Genomic DNA, 16,108 nt, shown 5'->3' on the forward strand with positions numbered 1-16,108 from the left:
AACAAAAAATATTAGAAATAATGTTTCACAATCTGTTGGGCCTTGTTGAATAGGATACGTATGAATCAGTAACTGACTCGTAAGCTGAAGAATTCTATCAACATGTTTTTCCGATCCAAAAACCTGGGTGGATTGGGACTAAAACCAGACGAAACACTAACAATTACCAAAACAAAATAGGGCTGGTTTGGTTGAAAATTTCAATCCGGTTTCCAAATAGCAATTCAGGTTGGTTCTGAGCGAAATGTAGAATGGAGGTGAATGACTAACGTTACTTGTTTATTTGTAATGTATCTACAAAACAGAATTAATTGAATTTCTATTAAAATCACCCTCGGGTTTATTTACGACCGCATCCGACATTTGTGGGAATAGTTCGATTTGAGCGAATTGGAAAGCAGTTATTCTTAAATTTGAAAGAAGCGAAAATCGCAATATTCACAGCAGATTCGGCCGTTTTCAACGTTACCGTTTTAATTTTCCAAAATTCAGTGCTTTGTTAAGTTCTTAGTTCTTCCACTTTAAACCATTCTGGTCAGAACTCAGATTAAGATTATTACACGATTCGCAGTGATTAACGAAGTGCATGATTTTATAGTCAGTATCAACCGTTTTTGTCTTTGCTGTTTGCTCAAATACCAAAACAAAACTTAAATAAGAGATAAGTTCAGTGCAGTTTAATGATCGTAACAAACAGAACTACTTCTGCCTTGTGCTATACTTTTTCATTTCATCTATCAATGACTTGGTGGTTATAAAATCACTAAATTATTTGGCTGCTTGAATAAACCATTTCATGACGTGCCTGGTTAGAATTAATATTAGCATCTAGCATAAGTGTATCATCAACAGTGTTTACAGAATCAAACAAAAAAAAGACAAATAACACAGATCTTTATGAAATGGTTTATGCATACGACTGAATACCATGCGTCAAAACTCAAATTTAAAGGCTAGCAGCTCAACAGACTACAAAAGATTCATCGACGGAAGTTCGGTTATGCCGTTTTGACATTCGCGTCAGTTTGAGGGCAGCACGCGTTTATTTTAATATTCGATTGAAATATAATCAGTTTAGATCTTAGATCCACAATGATGCCAAACTTTAATTAAATTCAATGTAGCTGTATTCAAGGTGAGTTAAAATAGGTGATCTAGTTTTCACAGTTTGTAGAACAGAAGTGCGCGGAAGGATTGGTTAGCAACCATCGACGTTGTTTATACATTCAGCAGTTTCCGCTTTGAAAATGTCGGTGATCGTCAAGGGTAACCAGCGGGGGTGAAAAACAAATTTGAACATCAGAAAACCTCTCTTGACTAACCTTGGCTGTATTATTTGACAGGATTGAAATTTATAAACCTTGATTTGGTCGATGCAAACTAGATTGTAGAGCTGCCAGGCATTAAACAGATCCAGAATACAATCCTTGGATTGAAAAAAAAAAATCATTGTCAGGCGTAGAAACTAAACCAAACGTATAAAAGAATGAATTATTATTATAGCATGAAACTAAACACAGTAAATTAGATGTTATTGCACATGCAAAAGTATCTCAAAATACAAAAAATACCAAAAAAATTCGATGAGTATGTGATTCATTCATACTTTACTGACATGGCAATGGAGGAAACGGAAAATTAATTCAAGTGGTTTCATTTCTACTCATAGATATATAACGATATGGTCGACTAGAAAACTATATGTACTTGGTACATATTGAAAATAATACCAACAAAAATGATCGACTCGGCAATGGTAATAAACGGATACCGATTACAAGTAAGATTTATTCTAACCTGTACCAAGCGTAATAAAAACTAGATGATAAATTTCTTTCAAGGCACTAGTAAAACTTGCATATGGTGTTAGAAATTCAAAATGTTTACCACAGTTACGTATGGCGTACGAAGATTAAACCACGCAGCAGATGAAAGAACTGGTGTAGCCGCTATTATCAGAAAAGTTCTTTTTGTGATTTAGATGACGGCATGTTTTTCGGTGTTTATGTTGCTTTCTATACTTTCGAATATATCATGATCAAACATTTTGATGATATACTACCGTCCGACATGTTGCTTAGCACCTAATAAAGCTGAAAAGTTATTGAAATCTACTTGATGAAGATTTACTTTTAGTATTCGAGCAAACAGAGCAAAGGAAAAGGAGCAAAAAATAGCAAATGCGACACATAATGTGCCACATTCTCTACGAACTGACTATTATCAAAAAATAAGCTATTAATTTTTCAAATACTGCGAAAAAAAATTGTTTGAATTAAGTACTAAAGTCCAACGTTCTGTAACTATTTCAAAACAATTGAAATATTTCACCGTAGAAGAAATATTTCCGCAGGCGCGAATTCCTTTTTCACCTGGGATTGGGAAAAACGAAAAAACTATAGAATGTCGGCTAACTGTATAAAACCACGGACTATTTTTAGTCATACGACTTGTGAATTCAATGAAAATTTTGGACGTAATAATGATTTTACTTAATCCAGAAATAAGGTTACATTTCTAATGACGACTATGCCCAATATATCGGTACTTAATATATTTAAAAAATGAGTTACATATTGCTTTCTAAACTAATTGTTGGTTCTCTATTTCGCATCATACTTATTTTTACACTTCTTTTTTATACAGTTTATTTTTACAATTTTTGCATTAACGCATTTTTTTGTATCATTTTTCGAATTAACGCGGTTTTTTCAGAGATTAAATTCGGGCGAGTTTTTTCGGTGATTTTTTAATTAACGCGTTTTTATGACGATTTTAGAATTAACACGGTTTTACATGCTTTTCTTTAAGGCGTAACGTATCCCCTGTGTAAAAAAGACTTGAGTGATTACGTACAATAAAGTTACTATGAATTTCACTACATATTCTTCAACTTACCCTATGTAAGAATCTGCACGTCTTCTGTCATCTGCAGATTAGACAATTTTTTGGCAACATATAGCGAGCTAAATCTGCATACGACATGTTGCTTCTGGCCTCACCTGAACTTCGATCAACTAGCATGATCGTACCTTTTTGTATGATTGTACCTTAAATATTCCCGAACGCATTGAATGAAAATTCTCTGAAATATCATAATATTTGGTTTTGTGGTAAAACAATAATTTTTTTCAAATAAAGAAAAATGTGATTTCTCATGCAGTTTAAGTGATTCTTAACCTTTTTTTAAAGTTCTGATATAGTCCAAAAAAGTAAAAACAAGGTTTCTTTTATGAAATCTGCATAATACCTACCTTGATATAATGCTCAACAATGGACATATCGACATTCAGTGAAACTTAACATGATCGTTCTTGTATTTGAAACGCCTGATGACGGAAATGGAATAGCAATGCTCAATACACAATAGACATTACATACTATCAAAGCAGTATTATAGATCCTAGCACTAGGAAACATTCTTGAACTTGTTGAGAATACCTGTATACCTGTTTGCAGTTTAAGTAGTGACACCAGAAAAAAAAATCACAAACGCACATTTAGATTACTCAAAAAAGCAGACCCATGTAACAAATGACCTTTCGAATATGGCCCAGATTTATTGCATAATAGGTTTGATTATTTTTTCTTTTGAAGCAAATAAAAAGGCTTACACGTCCGATTTCGGATGAAAGTGGCAACCAAAAAAGCTTGTTATAATTCAAATCCCTATGAATTTTGAGAAAAATGTGCCTTAAAATCCATATACAAAACTGGCACAAAAAGGATGATAACTTGAGAAAACAGAAGAACGTACTCTGCTAGATATCACAGTGCATCCAACCGAAATGGACTCCTTCGCTTCTTGTTGATAGCTTACAAACCAAACAGAGTCTTCAGATCGTCGATAGTCAGCTTGCTGCTGGTCTGCTTTGTTCCAGTGAGCACCTCGTTGGCAATACCCAGTTTCTTTTCCTGCAGTACTCGAATTGCTTGCTCCACGGTGTCCATACACATAAATCTGTCCGAAAGGAAACGTTTAAAATTACTTCTCCCTTTGCACTAGCAGATTAAATTGGACAGCACTTACTTCCAGATATAAACCGGCTTTTTCTGGCCTACTCGGTAGACACGATCCTGTGCCTGCGATTCCAGCTGAGGATTCCAATGTAGATCCAGTAAAAATAAATGATTGGCTCCTACGAGGTTCAAACCGACGCCACCGGCGGTTAGTGATAGCAGCATAATCTAAAAAATATGCTCTGTATTAGGATATTACACTTTTCTTCGCCTGTACTATAGTGATTCGCCATTGCTGACAACTTTTGCTATACAAACCAATCAAGAAACTTTATTGAAAGGTTACAACACACCAATGCTAGTAAAAATAAATATCAAATTCTTCATAAAATTCATGTTTGTAACTGCTAAAAATAATTTAAATCTATAGAAAACCACACCGACACCATGGAATCATTTCTTTTTCTGCTTGTTAACGTTTTCGATTTCCATTCTGGCTTCGTGTTCCATCTCCATTTGCTTCGAACGGCGTCGACCCAACGGTGTTTTACACCACCAGTACATGAAAGCTTCCTCTTCCTCTTTGTAGACGGGTTCAAGTGCGCTTCATTGAAGAAAAAAAGCGAATAGTAAAGTTTCCTAATAAATAAACATTCAAGCCAACTACAACATCGATCACCAACCTTAACGCATTGATCAGCTCCAAATGGGTCAAAGGCTGTGTTCTTAGCTGAAGCATACGCTTACAGGTAATGACCTCCCGGATACATCTCACGACCGAACCTACAGTGTAGCCGTCGGAAATTTTCGCCATAGCACCCGTATCAAACTGCCGTGGAACGCCACTGTAGTGGCTCAACAATTCTTTCCACGCGAAAGAAAGAGCCCCGTAATCTGGCCGAGGAATGTAAATGAAACGCTGATAGGTTTGCACCATCAATTTCATGTCCGCCTCCCAGGGACAGTTAGATGTGCCGATCAGCATGATGCGATCCTCCGGGTTGATGTTCTTTACCAATTTCGGCAAATCCTTTTTCAAACGCTTGGGATCAGTTCGATCCGTTTTCGGGACCTTCTTAATGAAGGGTTTTTCAGCGTCCCCGAAATAGATTACAGATGGTTGCAGCAGACGCGAGACTTTCGTTATCAAATGCATCAACATGATGAGTCCGGACTTTCCTGGGTACTTTCCGGCAATGTTCGCCGGACTAATATCGAACAAAACCGATCCGGTCTCCGTACAGATTGCATGAACTAGAGATGTTTTTCCCGAACCCTTCGGACCGGCTATAAGCAGGGACTTAATGCACGGGCCGAAATTACGGATAATCTCAGAACCCAGTGGAAGGATGCAGTACTGTTTGATGAGATGACGAACATCTCCCGGGGAGGGATTCAGTGCACTCCTAGCGGCGTAGCTCAAATCCCCCACGAAGGAGTTAATCGGAGTCTCGGGGAACTTTTTAATAATACCGTTCGTTAGCAGCTCCTCAAACAGCGACTCAGTCGTGCGATCCGGGGTCAAATCTTTCTCACGTTTCTTCTTGCCCTTCTTGCCACTTCGACGAGCCTTCTTACTGCCCTTCTTGGTTTTCTTTCCCTTCTGGGCTCGATCTCTATCCAGCGCAATCTGCAGGAGATCCAACTCCTGCCGCATAATATCGTCCACAATTCGTCGCAGTTCAGTCTCAACATCCGCATATTTTTCCTCGTAGATCATGTCATCGTAATATGTCTGTCGTAAGTTATGCGACTCATCCTTACCCTTCCAGACTTCAGTATACTCATCGATAGCATTTTTAATCTCCGGAAGAAATGAGGATTGCATCGGTTTAAATGCCTTATCCAGTCCTTCTTCGAGCGAAACCTCCCCAGGTCTTTTCTGTTGCAACTTTGCGTCTTTGGCGGACTTTAATTTACTCTCACGCGAGGACATCACGGAAGACCGGCTCATCTCGCTTTCTGTGGCCTGTCGACTCAGCAAATGGCGGGATCCACCGGCTTCCTCCGAGGGAAAATCGGGCAAACGTCCTGTTCGTTTCTGGTACTCTTTAAACCAAGTGCGAATTTCGTCGGCGATGTCCTCCTTCATAGCGGCTCCCTGTTTGGAGTAAATTTCGTCCTTGACGCGAACCAGCGATTTTTCGTACTCCTCTTGAAACTCCTTTTGCTGAACATATCGTGCCAATTTCGCTTCCTCCAGCTCATCGACCGCAGTTCGCGTCGTCGTGACGTGGGGCGGAATCATTCCGATCAGGATCATTTCCTCCATTTTTCTGCGTCTAGTTTGTCTTCGTGTCGCATAGCCACGCCAAACTTTCTGGATTTTCATTGCTGCGTTCAATCCGGTCGTGGATTTATCACGGCTACTGTCGGGCTTACCTTTCTCCTTTAATAGTTTTAACTCTTTCATAAACTGAGCCCGCAATCGACCCTGTCGAGCACGCTCGTGCGTTTGAATTATCTTTATAGCATCCAACTCCGACAATTCCTCCTCCACAACTTCCTCATCCAGTGCCCCAATACGTCTCAATATGTCATCCATAAACTTTCTTCTTTCATTGAGCATATCTTCTTTTTCCCTCCGAAAATATCTTGGAACCGTAATTTCCATTCGAAGAGGTGTCAGATTCAATTTCTCCACCACGGCATCATTGTAGCTAAACTCCATCATGTCAATGATCACCAAATCGTGCTTCAACTCAAGCACCCGACCGAGACAGTTGTCCAACAGTTTTCGAATCAAAATACGCTTCTGCGGTTGGACCATCTGATCGTAGATTTCCTCCAGTTTGTTCGAAACCACAATGTAACGCAGGTATAGCTCAAATACTTGGCCCTGGACCTCGCTTCGGTCGTGTTGTGCTTCGATAGCCTGATACTCGAAATCATTGACCGCAAGTTTTTCCAGTGTTTTCTGGGAACTGGTCCACAGCAGGTTGAACGTACGGTTGGACATTTTTTCGGACTCTTTTTGCCACAAGATAGAAAGAACAATGTGAACTCTTCGAAGTTGAAAATTTTGCAAAATCAACTGCCTACTACAGTTCCATGTTTGTTCCGAATAAACAGAAGGAACTCGTTACGCTAGCAACGGTTTCGATGGGTGGATGTATGAATATGTTTATTTAAAAGCCACCTGTTGAGGAGGGCACCAGAGCGTTCACATCCGTAAACATAAACTCAAAAGTAACCCAATCAGTTACCACAGCAACGTTGTCAACAATGGCCAATTATTTAAAGCAATCTTCCGACCAAGCATAATTCAGGGATCGTTATTATTCTTAAACAGTTTAATACCACCCCAATTCTTTCGGCGAAACGAGCCAACTTAATGAAATACTATTTAATGCGAACAAAAAGAATACCCCAGAAAAGATTTCTGGCACATATTATGAAAAGAATACTTATTTTATGAAACTAAAATGCAGCGAGCATTTGAGAGTAAATTGTCTCTGAATGTTCTGCAGCGTTCTTTCCCCTCATAAAATATATCCTCTAAATATTTCGAAAAAATAAAAAAAGTAAAACACACTTACCTTTGGACCCGAGTCCTGCTTGTTGAATTCTACCACAATGTCGTTCCGAAACTTTACCGGCACCTTACCGGTCAGAGACACAAAGCGAACACCTTTGGTACTCAGATGCTGAGCGACAATGTCCAGCACGCTACTCCACTGTGACACAACAACCGCCTTATCGTTGCCGGATAGAATTTTCTCCTCCAACAGATCGAGCACTTTAGCGATCTTCGAACTAAGCCGGGCCAAATCGAAAACCGGATTCGAACGGAGCATTACCTTGGACGATGCCTTCGTGATTGCATCCGTATCTCCAGGCAGCTGATCGCTAATGTTGAGCTCCTTTTGTCCTTCCTCAGTACTGCTGTTTACCGTAGCACTAGCCGATGTATCCGTTAATTTAAGCTTGTTCAGCTGTGCGAGCAAATCAAGTTCTGGCGACTCATCTTCCTCTGCACTGATGTCAAAATTTCCTTCATCGTCCTCCAACATCTGCTGTATTAAACCTGGATGACAGCAGATCTGTCGCAACCGAAGTAATAGAACCAGAATTTGATGTTGCTTAACCTCATCTTTGGTATGCAACTGTCGCAGTTTCTGATGCACACGGTCAAAAGCGGCGTTTGGCTGACGAGTTTGTGCGAACGTCGGTCGGCTTGAATGGTCATAATAGTCATCGTGTATTTTCTCAGCACGCTGGTGCAGAAATTGGGCGAAAAGTGTTCGCGAGTAGAGTAAAACTTTCTGATATACATTCATTTCGTCCGTATCAAGTCTCACTTCTATCAGTTCAATGTTTTTATCCGGAAGACCCTGCAAAGCACCTTTTTCGTTTAACTGCTGCTTGGTTCTGCGGAGCATTATAGATTTCATTATCGTATTGAGCCGAACCATTCCTCCGGCGCTCTTGTTGTCTATCCACTTCTTCCAGTGATTCAAATCATCAAACGGAGTACAACGCAGAAACTTCATCAAAGCGTACATGTCCATTTCTTTGTTCTGAATAGGAGTCCCTGTAAGAGCCCATCGGAAGCGACCTTTTAGCTGACAGCATGCAATAGACATTGCACTTTTGTGGTTTCGAATTACATGTGCTTCGTCCAAAATAAGTCGATCCCATTTTACTCCGAAAATTCCACTTCGGCTTAGTTTCAATTCCCGCGAAACTATATTGTACGTTGTGATTACAACGTCGTACTTGGCAAGATGTCTTGGTTTCACATCTCGGTTCGTGCCATGATAAACGCACACGGCTAAACTGTTTCTTGCCACTCGATTAGTTATTTCGCCTTCCCACTGTCTGATAAGCGAAGCTGGACACACGATTAAAGTTCCCCCGGCATAATAATCTTGCCGGCCTTTTGCCTTCCAGCCAGCACCGTCACCGTCTTCTGCCGAAGAATCGCTATCATCTTGTGTCTCTTGGTTCTGATCATCGAGCTCTACCGTCCTTAAAATCAACGAAATCATACTCAACGTTTTTCCCAAGCCCATATCATCAGCCAGTATGCCACCACGTGGCTTTTGGCTTTCTCTCCAGAGCATCCAAGCCAGTGCATGCAGCTGATGGTTCATTAGATCAATCCGCAATAATTTCGGTGGTTCTGCCAGAGTGTCCTCACTAGGGCAAGTCTCAATCGATTTATGCAGCGTAGCTAACCGGTCCATAGTCAAAGTTTTTTGCGTTTCAAAAGTGGCCATCCCCTGCTTGCCAGTATACTTCGGTTGGATTTGATCCGCGGCCTTTGCAATATCTTGCCAAGAAATGTTACTCGTTTTTGAATGATCGCTTATTGGCTGAACGGAGGCATCGCTGCTGCAAATGGGTAAAAAGATTGTCTAAATGATTGTACGATCACGTGAAAACCTAAACTTACCTAGCTAAGGAATTATTTCGGCTCGTATCGATTGAACTTTCAAAACTTTTTTGAATTTCACTCCGAATGCTAGTCGACTCGTTTACCTTCATTCGATCAATTTCTTTTTTCAATGTGTTTATCTCCTGCTTTAGAGCGTTCATTCTTTTAAAGAGAGCAACCCCTTTATCGGGTAGATCATTGCTGACTCTGGTTAACTTTTCCATCGATACCAGAGTGGCTTTCATGTCGGCTAGTTTACGCATCTTGCTATCGTAGAAACTTTGAGAAACTTGTTTTGTTGTAAAAATAGATTTGATTGTCGGCTGTAACAGCGCAGGCTTGTCTACTTTAGCGTTATCTTCATCATCGCTGGAAACCAGTAAGACCTCATTTGATTTCTGAATTTCAACTAAACTAGGTGAGTTGCCTCGATCTTCATATTCGGACACCTCTTCATTTTCTTTTGCTACTGTGGACGATAATTTAGTACCGATTGACTGCCGTATACTAGTAGACAAACGCTTACCAATGGAATTTTCAAAAGGTTCTTCAGATTTCTGAACTTCAACTATACTGGGTGAATTGCTTCGATCTTGATATTCAGAAACCTCTTCCTTTTCTTCAGCTACTGTTGATGATAATTTAGTACCGATTGACTGCCGTATACTACTAGACAAACGCTTACCAACGGACCTTTCATGGATTTCATCGGTATCTTCTGAAACTGCAGTCGACGACAGTTTTGTGCTTATAGAATCACGCTTGTTGGATTCGGCATTGTAGCTATGCATAGGAAGACTATCGTCAAAAGAGTCATGCTCATTATCTTTCGCCACCAGTTCGTCCTCGGATTCAGCAGATTCAGGCTCATCCTCATCGTCCGACATCAATACATTACGACGAGCTGGTTTCTTCGCCACTATTATTTCGTCTTCATCGGAGCTCAAATCATCCGGTCGAATCCCGCTAATACTTAACCGTGTCGCCGGCGACAATGCTCTACTTTCCACAGCTAACTCTTCCCCGCTAGTAGAGTCATCACTGGCAATCGATACCTGTCCCAGTTTGCGATAACGCTTGATTTCCTCATCTTCGTCGTCGTCACTGTCACTCGAAGAGCTACTATGCTTCGGATGGAAAGACATTCGACGACTCTGACGTTTTTTAATCCGTTCCCGAGCTTGCCTGGTTTCGCTATCCTCTTCCTCCCATTCTTCCTCAGTTTCCGCTGAAATGACGCAATTATTCGCATGTTTATATCATTGTAACGGGACTCAGCGATAATGGTACCTACTTTCTTCAATTACAATAGACTCCTGAGGCGCATCTAAACTTTCACTCGAAAGGTATACTAAAAATGGAAAAAAGACGTAAGTAGTTAATAACTGTAACTAAAATAAGTAGGCGATGTTTGTCTAGTAAAACTAAATTTTAGAGCAATAAACGGCAAAAATTATAAAAATAATAGGCACAACACAATCATTCCGATAAATAACACGAATTGAATCACGGAACTGAGGTAATCACGAAAATCGTATTCTCAACCGTTAGTAACCGAAGATCGCATAAATCCTTACCATCGCCTGAAGAATTTTCCGCAAAAATATCATCTGCTTCGGACATTGTTAATACTAGAGAAACAAGCAAATTATTTACTATTAAACGGTAAACTTCTTGCGATATTTTATATTTTACAACGAGAAGGAATTTACGTTACACTATCTTCCAATGGAACAAAACCTGTGAACACTTGAACGGTGAACGAAAAGCAAACGCGCAAATTTTCAAAACTTTTTGACATTATACACGCTTACTTGGTTTAGATTGGATCATCAAGCAAAACCATCATGCTTATACGCGAATAGCTAAAAATAAGGTGTCTATTATTGTGGCGCTTATATTGTGCTTCCCGAGAAAATATTTCGTTTTTCAGCTTTATGTAGTTGTGCGGGTGGTGCACAAAGGTAAATCATGTATGATTCACAGAGTAAGCACGTGTAAGTTTTCTACTCGGTTTTCTATGTGTATGCTCTTATTCTTTGCTTAGATAACATTTGTTTTGTTCTGTTACGTACAGACTTACAAACAACACAGTTATAATGTCATACCACTGACGAACTGACAGGACACATAGAAGAAAATTCTTCAAAAACCATCGTCCTACACATTTTGTTTGCACTCTAGCGCCATCTGTTATGCATGTTGCGGAGTAGCTTGCATTTGCAGGGTTTTATACTGTTCACAGAGCGAAAAAGCTCCAGTTTGTTTTAAACAAAATGATTGTTGTTTTAAGCCTCAATAAAATATTTTTATAACAACCTGAAAATATTGTTGTTTCCAAACGAGATTCTGTTTGAATCAAGTAAATAACAGTTTTGAATTAAAAGTAAAGTATTTTCAAATTTGAAGTTAACATTGATGTAACAATAAATATTTTCATTTCAATCGTACATTTCAGTTTGAAACAAAACGAAATTTTTGTTTGTGCGTAAAACAACCATAAATATGGTTGAAACTACATTTTTATTCTCCGTGTTAGTGTTTTATATTTGCAGGGTTTTATACTGTACGTTTTTTTTACATTTGTATGGTTTTATACTGGAAACTCGAAGCAACACTCGAGCGCCGCGGTGTGGCCATGCTGCGAAACATGCTTTTTTGAAAAATGAGTGGTTTTTTATTGGACGATGGAATTAACGCGAGTGTCTCGTCTGTTTGTCTGTGGTCATACGTTAAGCGGGGTACGCTACTGAAAAGTAATGGGTAGAAAGATAGGACAAGAAATGCTCAAGAAACCGATTTCTTTAATGATTTCTTAAGCATGTACGCGAGTTAAACGTCAGTTTTACTTTGGGAATATTACTCGGCTCAATTCTGGCTTTAGTTTTCAAAAGTTTGCATAATCAACCCTTTTACATGCATTATGCGACCTTTTGAAAACTAAAGCCAGAATTATTCCGCAAGAAAAAGTGACAAAAATGTTTTCATTGTCAACACGGTCAACATCGACAATACGGATCACCCATGGCCTTTAGCCAAAAAATATTAACTGATTGACAAATGCGTCATATGCCAGAATGCAGTGCACCAGTGACAACGCAGGCTCGCTGATTTGATCCTGTTGTTTTTGGTTCGGAAAGTTTCGGGTTGAAAGTCTGAAAAAATGACTGAAGCAAAAAACGCAAAAGGTTCCACCGCGTTGATAACAAAACCGGCCAATCTAGAGTGCAAAAACCTAGAAGAATATCTTAAGTCACGACCGCCCGATGCCCTCGAGAAGCTGTACAACTACCCGGCGATATGTCTGGCCGTCTATCGGTATGTCCTGTTGATTTTGATTATTTAACCGGTTTTGAAAGTTCTTAATTTGTTTTGAAATTTCAGTGAACTGCCGGAAATCGCACGTCAATTCGTGATAAGAATACTGTTTCTGGAGCAGGCAATTCCACAAGCTGTCGTGACATCATGGGGCTCGCAGATCTATGCTAAGTAAGTATTGATTATTTATCAGATAATTCTAGCCCGTATCTGGAGTAACGCTCTTCAAACTTTAAGGGAAAACTTAATTGTTTCACGTGTTTTAACTGATCTTGGTGTTTGGCGTAACATTCCTATCCCAGGAGGCCTTGAAGGTTTGGAATTATGTCCTACTTTCAAGAAGAATCTGAAAATTGCCTTACTAGGCGGAGGTCGACCTTGGTCGATGAGCAATGCAATGGATCCGGATCAAAAATCACGTGATATCGAATTTCTTGACACGTATGCTATGTCCCGGTGGCGATGCGTGTTGCACTATATGGTAGGTGCTGGCAGTTCGAAAGGTATGGAAGGAGAAGGCATTTCGCCCGACGCAGTTCGAATCCTTCTGCATGCGAATCTGATGAAACGGGATGAATCGGACGGTAGTCCGGTGATTACGCGTCAAGGATTTCAATTCCTCTTGCTTGATACGCAAGCGCAAGTGTGGCATTTTATGCTCCAGTATTTGGATACTTGCGAAGCACGAGGATTAGATTTGGCCGAATGTTTGTCTATGCTATTTCAGCTTAGCTTTTCTACACTCGGTCGTGATTATAGTTCCGAAGGGTTGAGCCAAGGGTTGCTTACCTTTTTGCAGCACTTGCGAGAGTTTGGACTGGTCTACCAACGCAAGCGAAAGGAGGGACGATTTTATCCCACTCGATTGGCACACAACATCACCTCGAAGAATGCCGTACCTGCCATTCAGGAGGATGACAGCACATCACAGGACAAGGGGTACATTGTGGTGGAAACAAACTACCGAGTGTATGCATACACCGATTCCAACTTGCAAGTAGCCTTGCTAGGCCTGTTTACCGAACTGTTGTATCGTTTTCCTAACTTAGTAGTTGGTGTGCTAACTAGAGATGCAGTACGACAAGCTTTTCGGGGAGGAATAACCGCTGAACAAATTATCAGCTATCTAGAGCAGCATGCACATCCCACCGTAAGTTCGTTATTGAATTATTACTTGCAAATTAACATCGTTTGATTCTATTTCTTTTTTGTTTTCAGATGCTCTCCACAGAACATTCAGTAAACACTAAATCTCCACTTCCACCGACGGTGGTCGATCAAATTAAGTTATGGGAAAATGAACGGAACCGTTTTACGTACACCGAGGGCGTTGTTTACAATCAGTTCCTGTCGCAGGGCGACTTCAACACCCTGCGAGACTATGCACAATCCATCGGAGTAATGACCTGGCAGAACGAGAGGACCCGAACTATGGTTGTCACCAAAAATGGTCACGATGACGTGAAAAGATTTTGGAAACGATATTCGAAGGGAGGAAGCTAAAGCTTGGGATAGTTCTTTCGCTCAATGTGAATCGAATGTTGATCTTAGTGTTTAGTTTTCCTTTAATAAAGTTTTCGAACAAAAGATCTGTTAAATTATTCAGCTTAAAGCCCCTGCTATCATTATACAACTTGCTTTGTTACAATAGTTATTAAGAATAAATGAAACTCTGAAACATCGCTTAGACAAAGGATAAACAAATGATTAATAAATCCCATTCGAATGGCAGCTATTTTTCGTTTTATATATCATGTTGGGCTTTTAATTGGTGGATGCTTGCCATCCATATGTTGTTTATCTTCAGTCTGAATAATGAATAGTTTTTCTTCTACACGCTAACTAAAACTTAAACTACTTGCCATTTCAAGCGTTTTCGGGTTCCTTTTCAACTCAATGCACGATGGTCTGCTGGGTAAGGTAGGCCAACAATGCCTGCAGTCGTTTCTTGATCGTTTTCTGATCATCCAAAGTACACCCAAGTAAAACACTTTCAAACTTTTTATCCGAGCAGAGCGCTTGATCCAAATCAGAATAGGTGCTGGTGTCGGCGGTGCTGCAGGCATTCAGAAACTGCTGGCAGCGCATACGCGAAACCACCGGATCTGAGCTAGAGATCAGTGCATCGATCAAACTGTTGATGTGGTGTAACGAGTCCTCCTGGGCACGGTCACGGACGGTGCAGACACTTAGCTCCACTGTCGACAGACGCCCACTTATTCGCTGAACGTAGCAGCTTATTTCCTCCCGCTCGTCTGAAATTACACATTACATTAAACATAAATGTTATGCTATATGCTTAACGAAAGTCAACTTACTCTCATTTAAACCGGTTAAATATTCGTTGTTTTTGAGCACGTCCACAGACATTGCCAGAAAGTCTTTCTTCTCCTGCAGCATTAGAGCATCTTTGCGAAGTTTCTCTACCTTCGAGTCCAGCTGATCCAAAATGCTAATAAACCTAAAATTTACGGAGAACCAAAAAGAAATGCGTCAATAATTTGCAACAATTGTTACCAAAAAACGAAATAATATGGTTTTCGTTACAGATCAGAACCTTTCCATTGGTGGTTTACTGAGCCAGGCTGTTCTAGATTCGTCAACCGTGGGAACCAAAGACCAATCTTGTTCATCAGACTCCACTTCCATATTTTCGAGTGTCTGTTCGTGTCCTGCAACTACGGGCGAGCTCATTTGCCGAAATAAACCCAATTTGCTGCGCTTTACACTTAACTCAGAAACAAATGCAGCGATATTTTGCGATGATGACTAATATCCACACACTACTGCAGCAGATACCGCTCGATTTGTTTATTCTTACGGAAGCGACGGGTGACTACGGTTTCTTTGGTAACACTTTGTTCACTATTTTTTATGTGACCTGCCAAACCTGTAAAACAAAAAAGGAAAACACAGCTGTCACTGCCAACGGGCAACATTTACCTAAAAGTGCTGGTCATGCTAGTGGACGGATCAAAGCCATTGAATTCCTCTCCAAACTGCGCATCGAAACGCGATCTTTTCGGACAACCGGCAAATGAATTTTCGGCCATAGCCCAAATTGCTAAAGCGACCTTTAAGCTACTTAATCTACCAGGATTTAATGGGGCAAACACTCAATTGCAAAACATGTTTGCTTCTACAGCATTTAAACTATGAACACATCAGTCTGTGTTTCAAGATAACACCTATATTGCTGCCTACTTTCAAGTTTTTCACGACACTCAGGAACAGCGAACAACATACCGATTACCAATGGCAATCGGAAGCGTTTTCACTTTTTAAATATGCTGTATCTTTGCTCGAAATTAAATAACTGACAGATCAGTAAAACACAAAGCAGACTTGCAGCCACACCGCCACAAGTGTAGCTAAAAATCTCTAGAATTTTCCAGATTTACCTTTAAATAGCCTCCGTTCGTCGTCCGGCAGCAGCGAAACAAAAGTTTC

At 40.1% G+C, this 16,108-nt stretch overlaps 3 protein-coding genes across 6 annotated transcripts; 1 reads left to right on the forward strand and 2 right to left on the reverse strand.

Annotated features, from left to right (window-relative positions):
• Positions 1–3,764: 3,764 nt before the first annotated feature.
• LOC128738348 (transcription termination factor 2) lies at positions 3,765–11,023 on the reverse strand. The gene is made up of 7 exons (XM_053833401.1): positions 10,918–11,023; positions 10,635–10,691; positions 9,915–10,568; positions 9,359–9,767; positions 7,500–9,297; positions 4,031–4,188; positions 3,765–3,961 (listed from the first exon to the last, which is right to left on the reverse strand). The coding sequence occupies exons 1-7, from the start codon at positions 10,961–10,963 to the stop codon at positions 3,817–3,819; spliced, it is 3,267 nt and encodes a 1,088-aa protein (XP_053689376.1). The 5' UTR covers positions 10,964–11,023; the 3' UTR covers positions 3,765–3,816.
• A 1,414-nt stretch (positions 11,024–12,437) lies between these two features.
• LOC128737869 (general transcription factor IIH subunit 4) lies at positions 12,438–14,235 on the forward strand. Its single transcript, XM_053832605.1, has 4 exons — positions 12,438–12,658; positions 12,725–12,829; positions 12,896–13,808; positions 13,877–14,235. The coding sequence occupies exons 1-4, from the start codon at positions 12,504–12,506 to the stop codon at positions 14,159–14,161; spliced, it is 1,458 nt and encodes a 485-aa protein (XP_053688580.1). The 5' UTR covers positions 12,438–12,503; the 3' UTR covers positions 14,162–14,235.
• LOC128737872 (BAG family molecular chaperone regulator 2) lies at positions 14,215–16,100 on the reverse strand. 4 transcript variants are annotated; one of them, XM_053832611.1, is made up of 4 exons: positions 16,060–16,100; positions 15,216–15,548; positions 14,977–15,119; positions 14,215–14,913 (listed from the first exon to the last, which is right to left on the reverse strand). In XM_053832611.1, exons 2-4 carry the CDS (start codon positions 15,350–15,352, stop codon positions 14,552–14,554), a joined length of 642 nt encoding a protein of 213 aa, XP_053688586.1. In that variant the 5' UTR covers positions 15,353–15,548; positions 16,060–16,100; the 3' UTR covers positions 14,215–14,551. The 4 variants fall into 4 exon arrangements, with proteins under 4 accessions (XP_053688586.1, XP_053688585.1, XP_053688587.1 ...); XM_053832610.1 differs by lacking the exon at positions 16,060–16,100 and adding an exon at positions 15,863–16,000; XM_053832612.1 differs by lacking the exon at positions 16,060–16,100 and adding an exon at positions 15,905–15,947.
• Positions 16,101–16,108: the final 8 nt, after the last annotated feature.

Source organism: Sabethes cyaneus, chromosome 2, assembly GCF_943734655.1.
Source record: "Sabethes cyaneus chromosome 2, idSabCyanKW18_F2, whole genome shotgun sequence".
NCBI lineage: Eukaryota > Metazoa > Arthropoda > Insecta > Diptera > Culicidae > Sabethes > Sabethes cyaneus.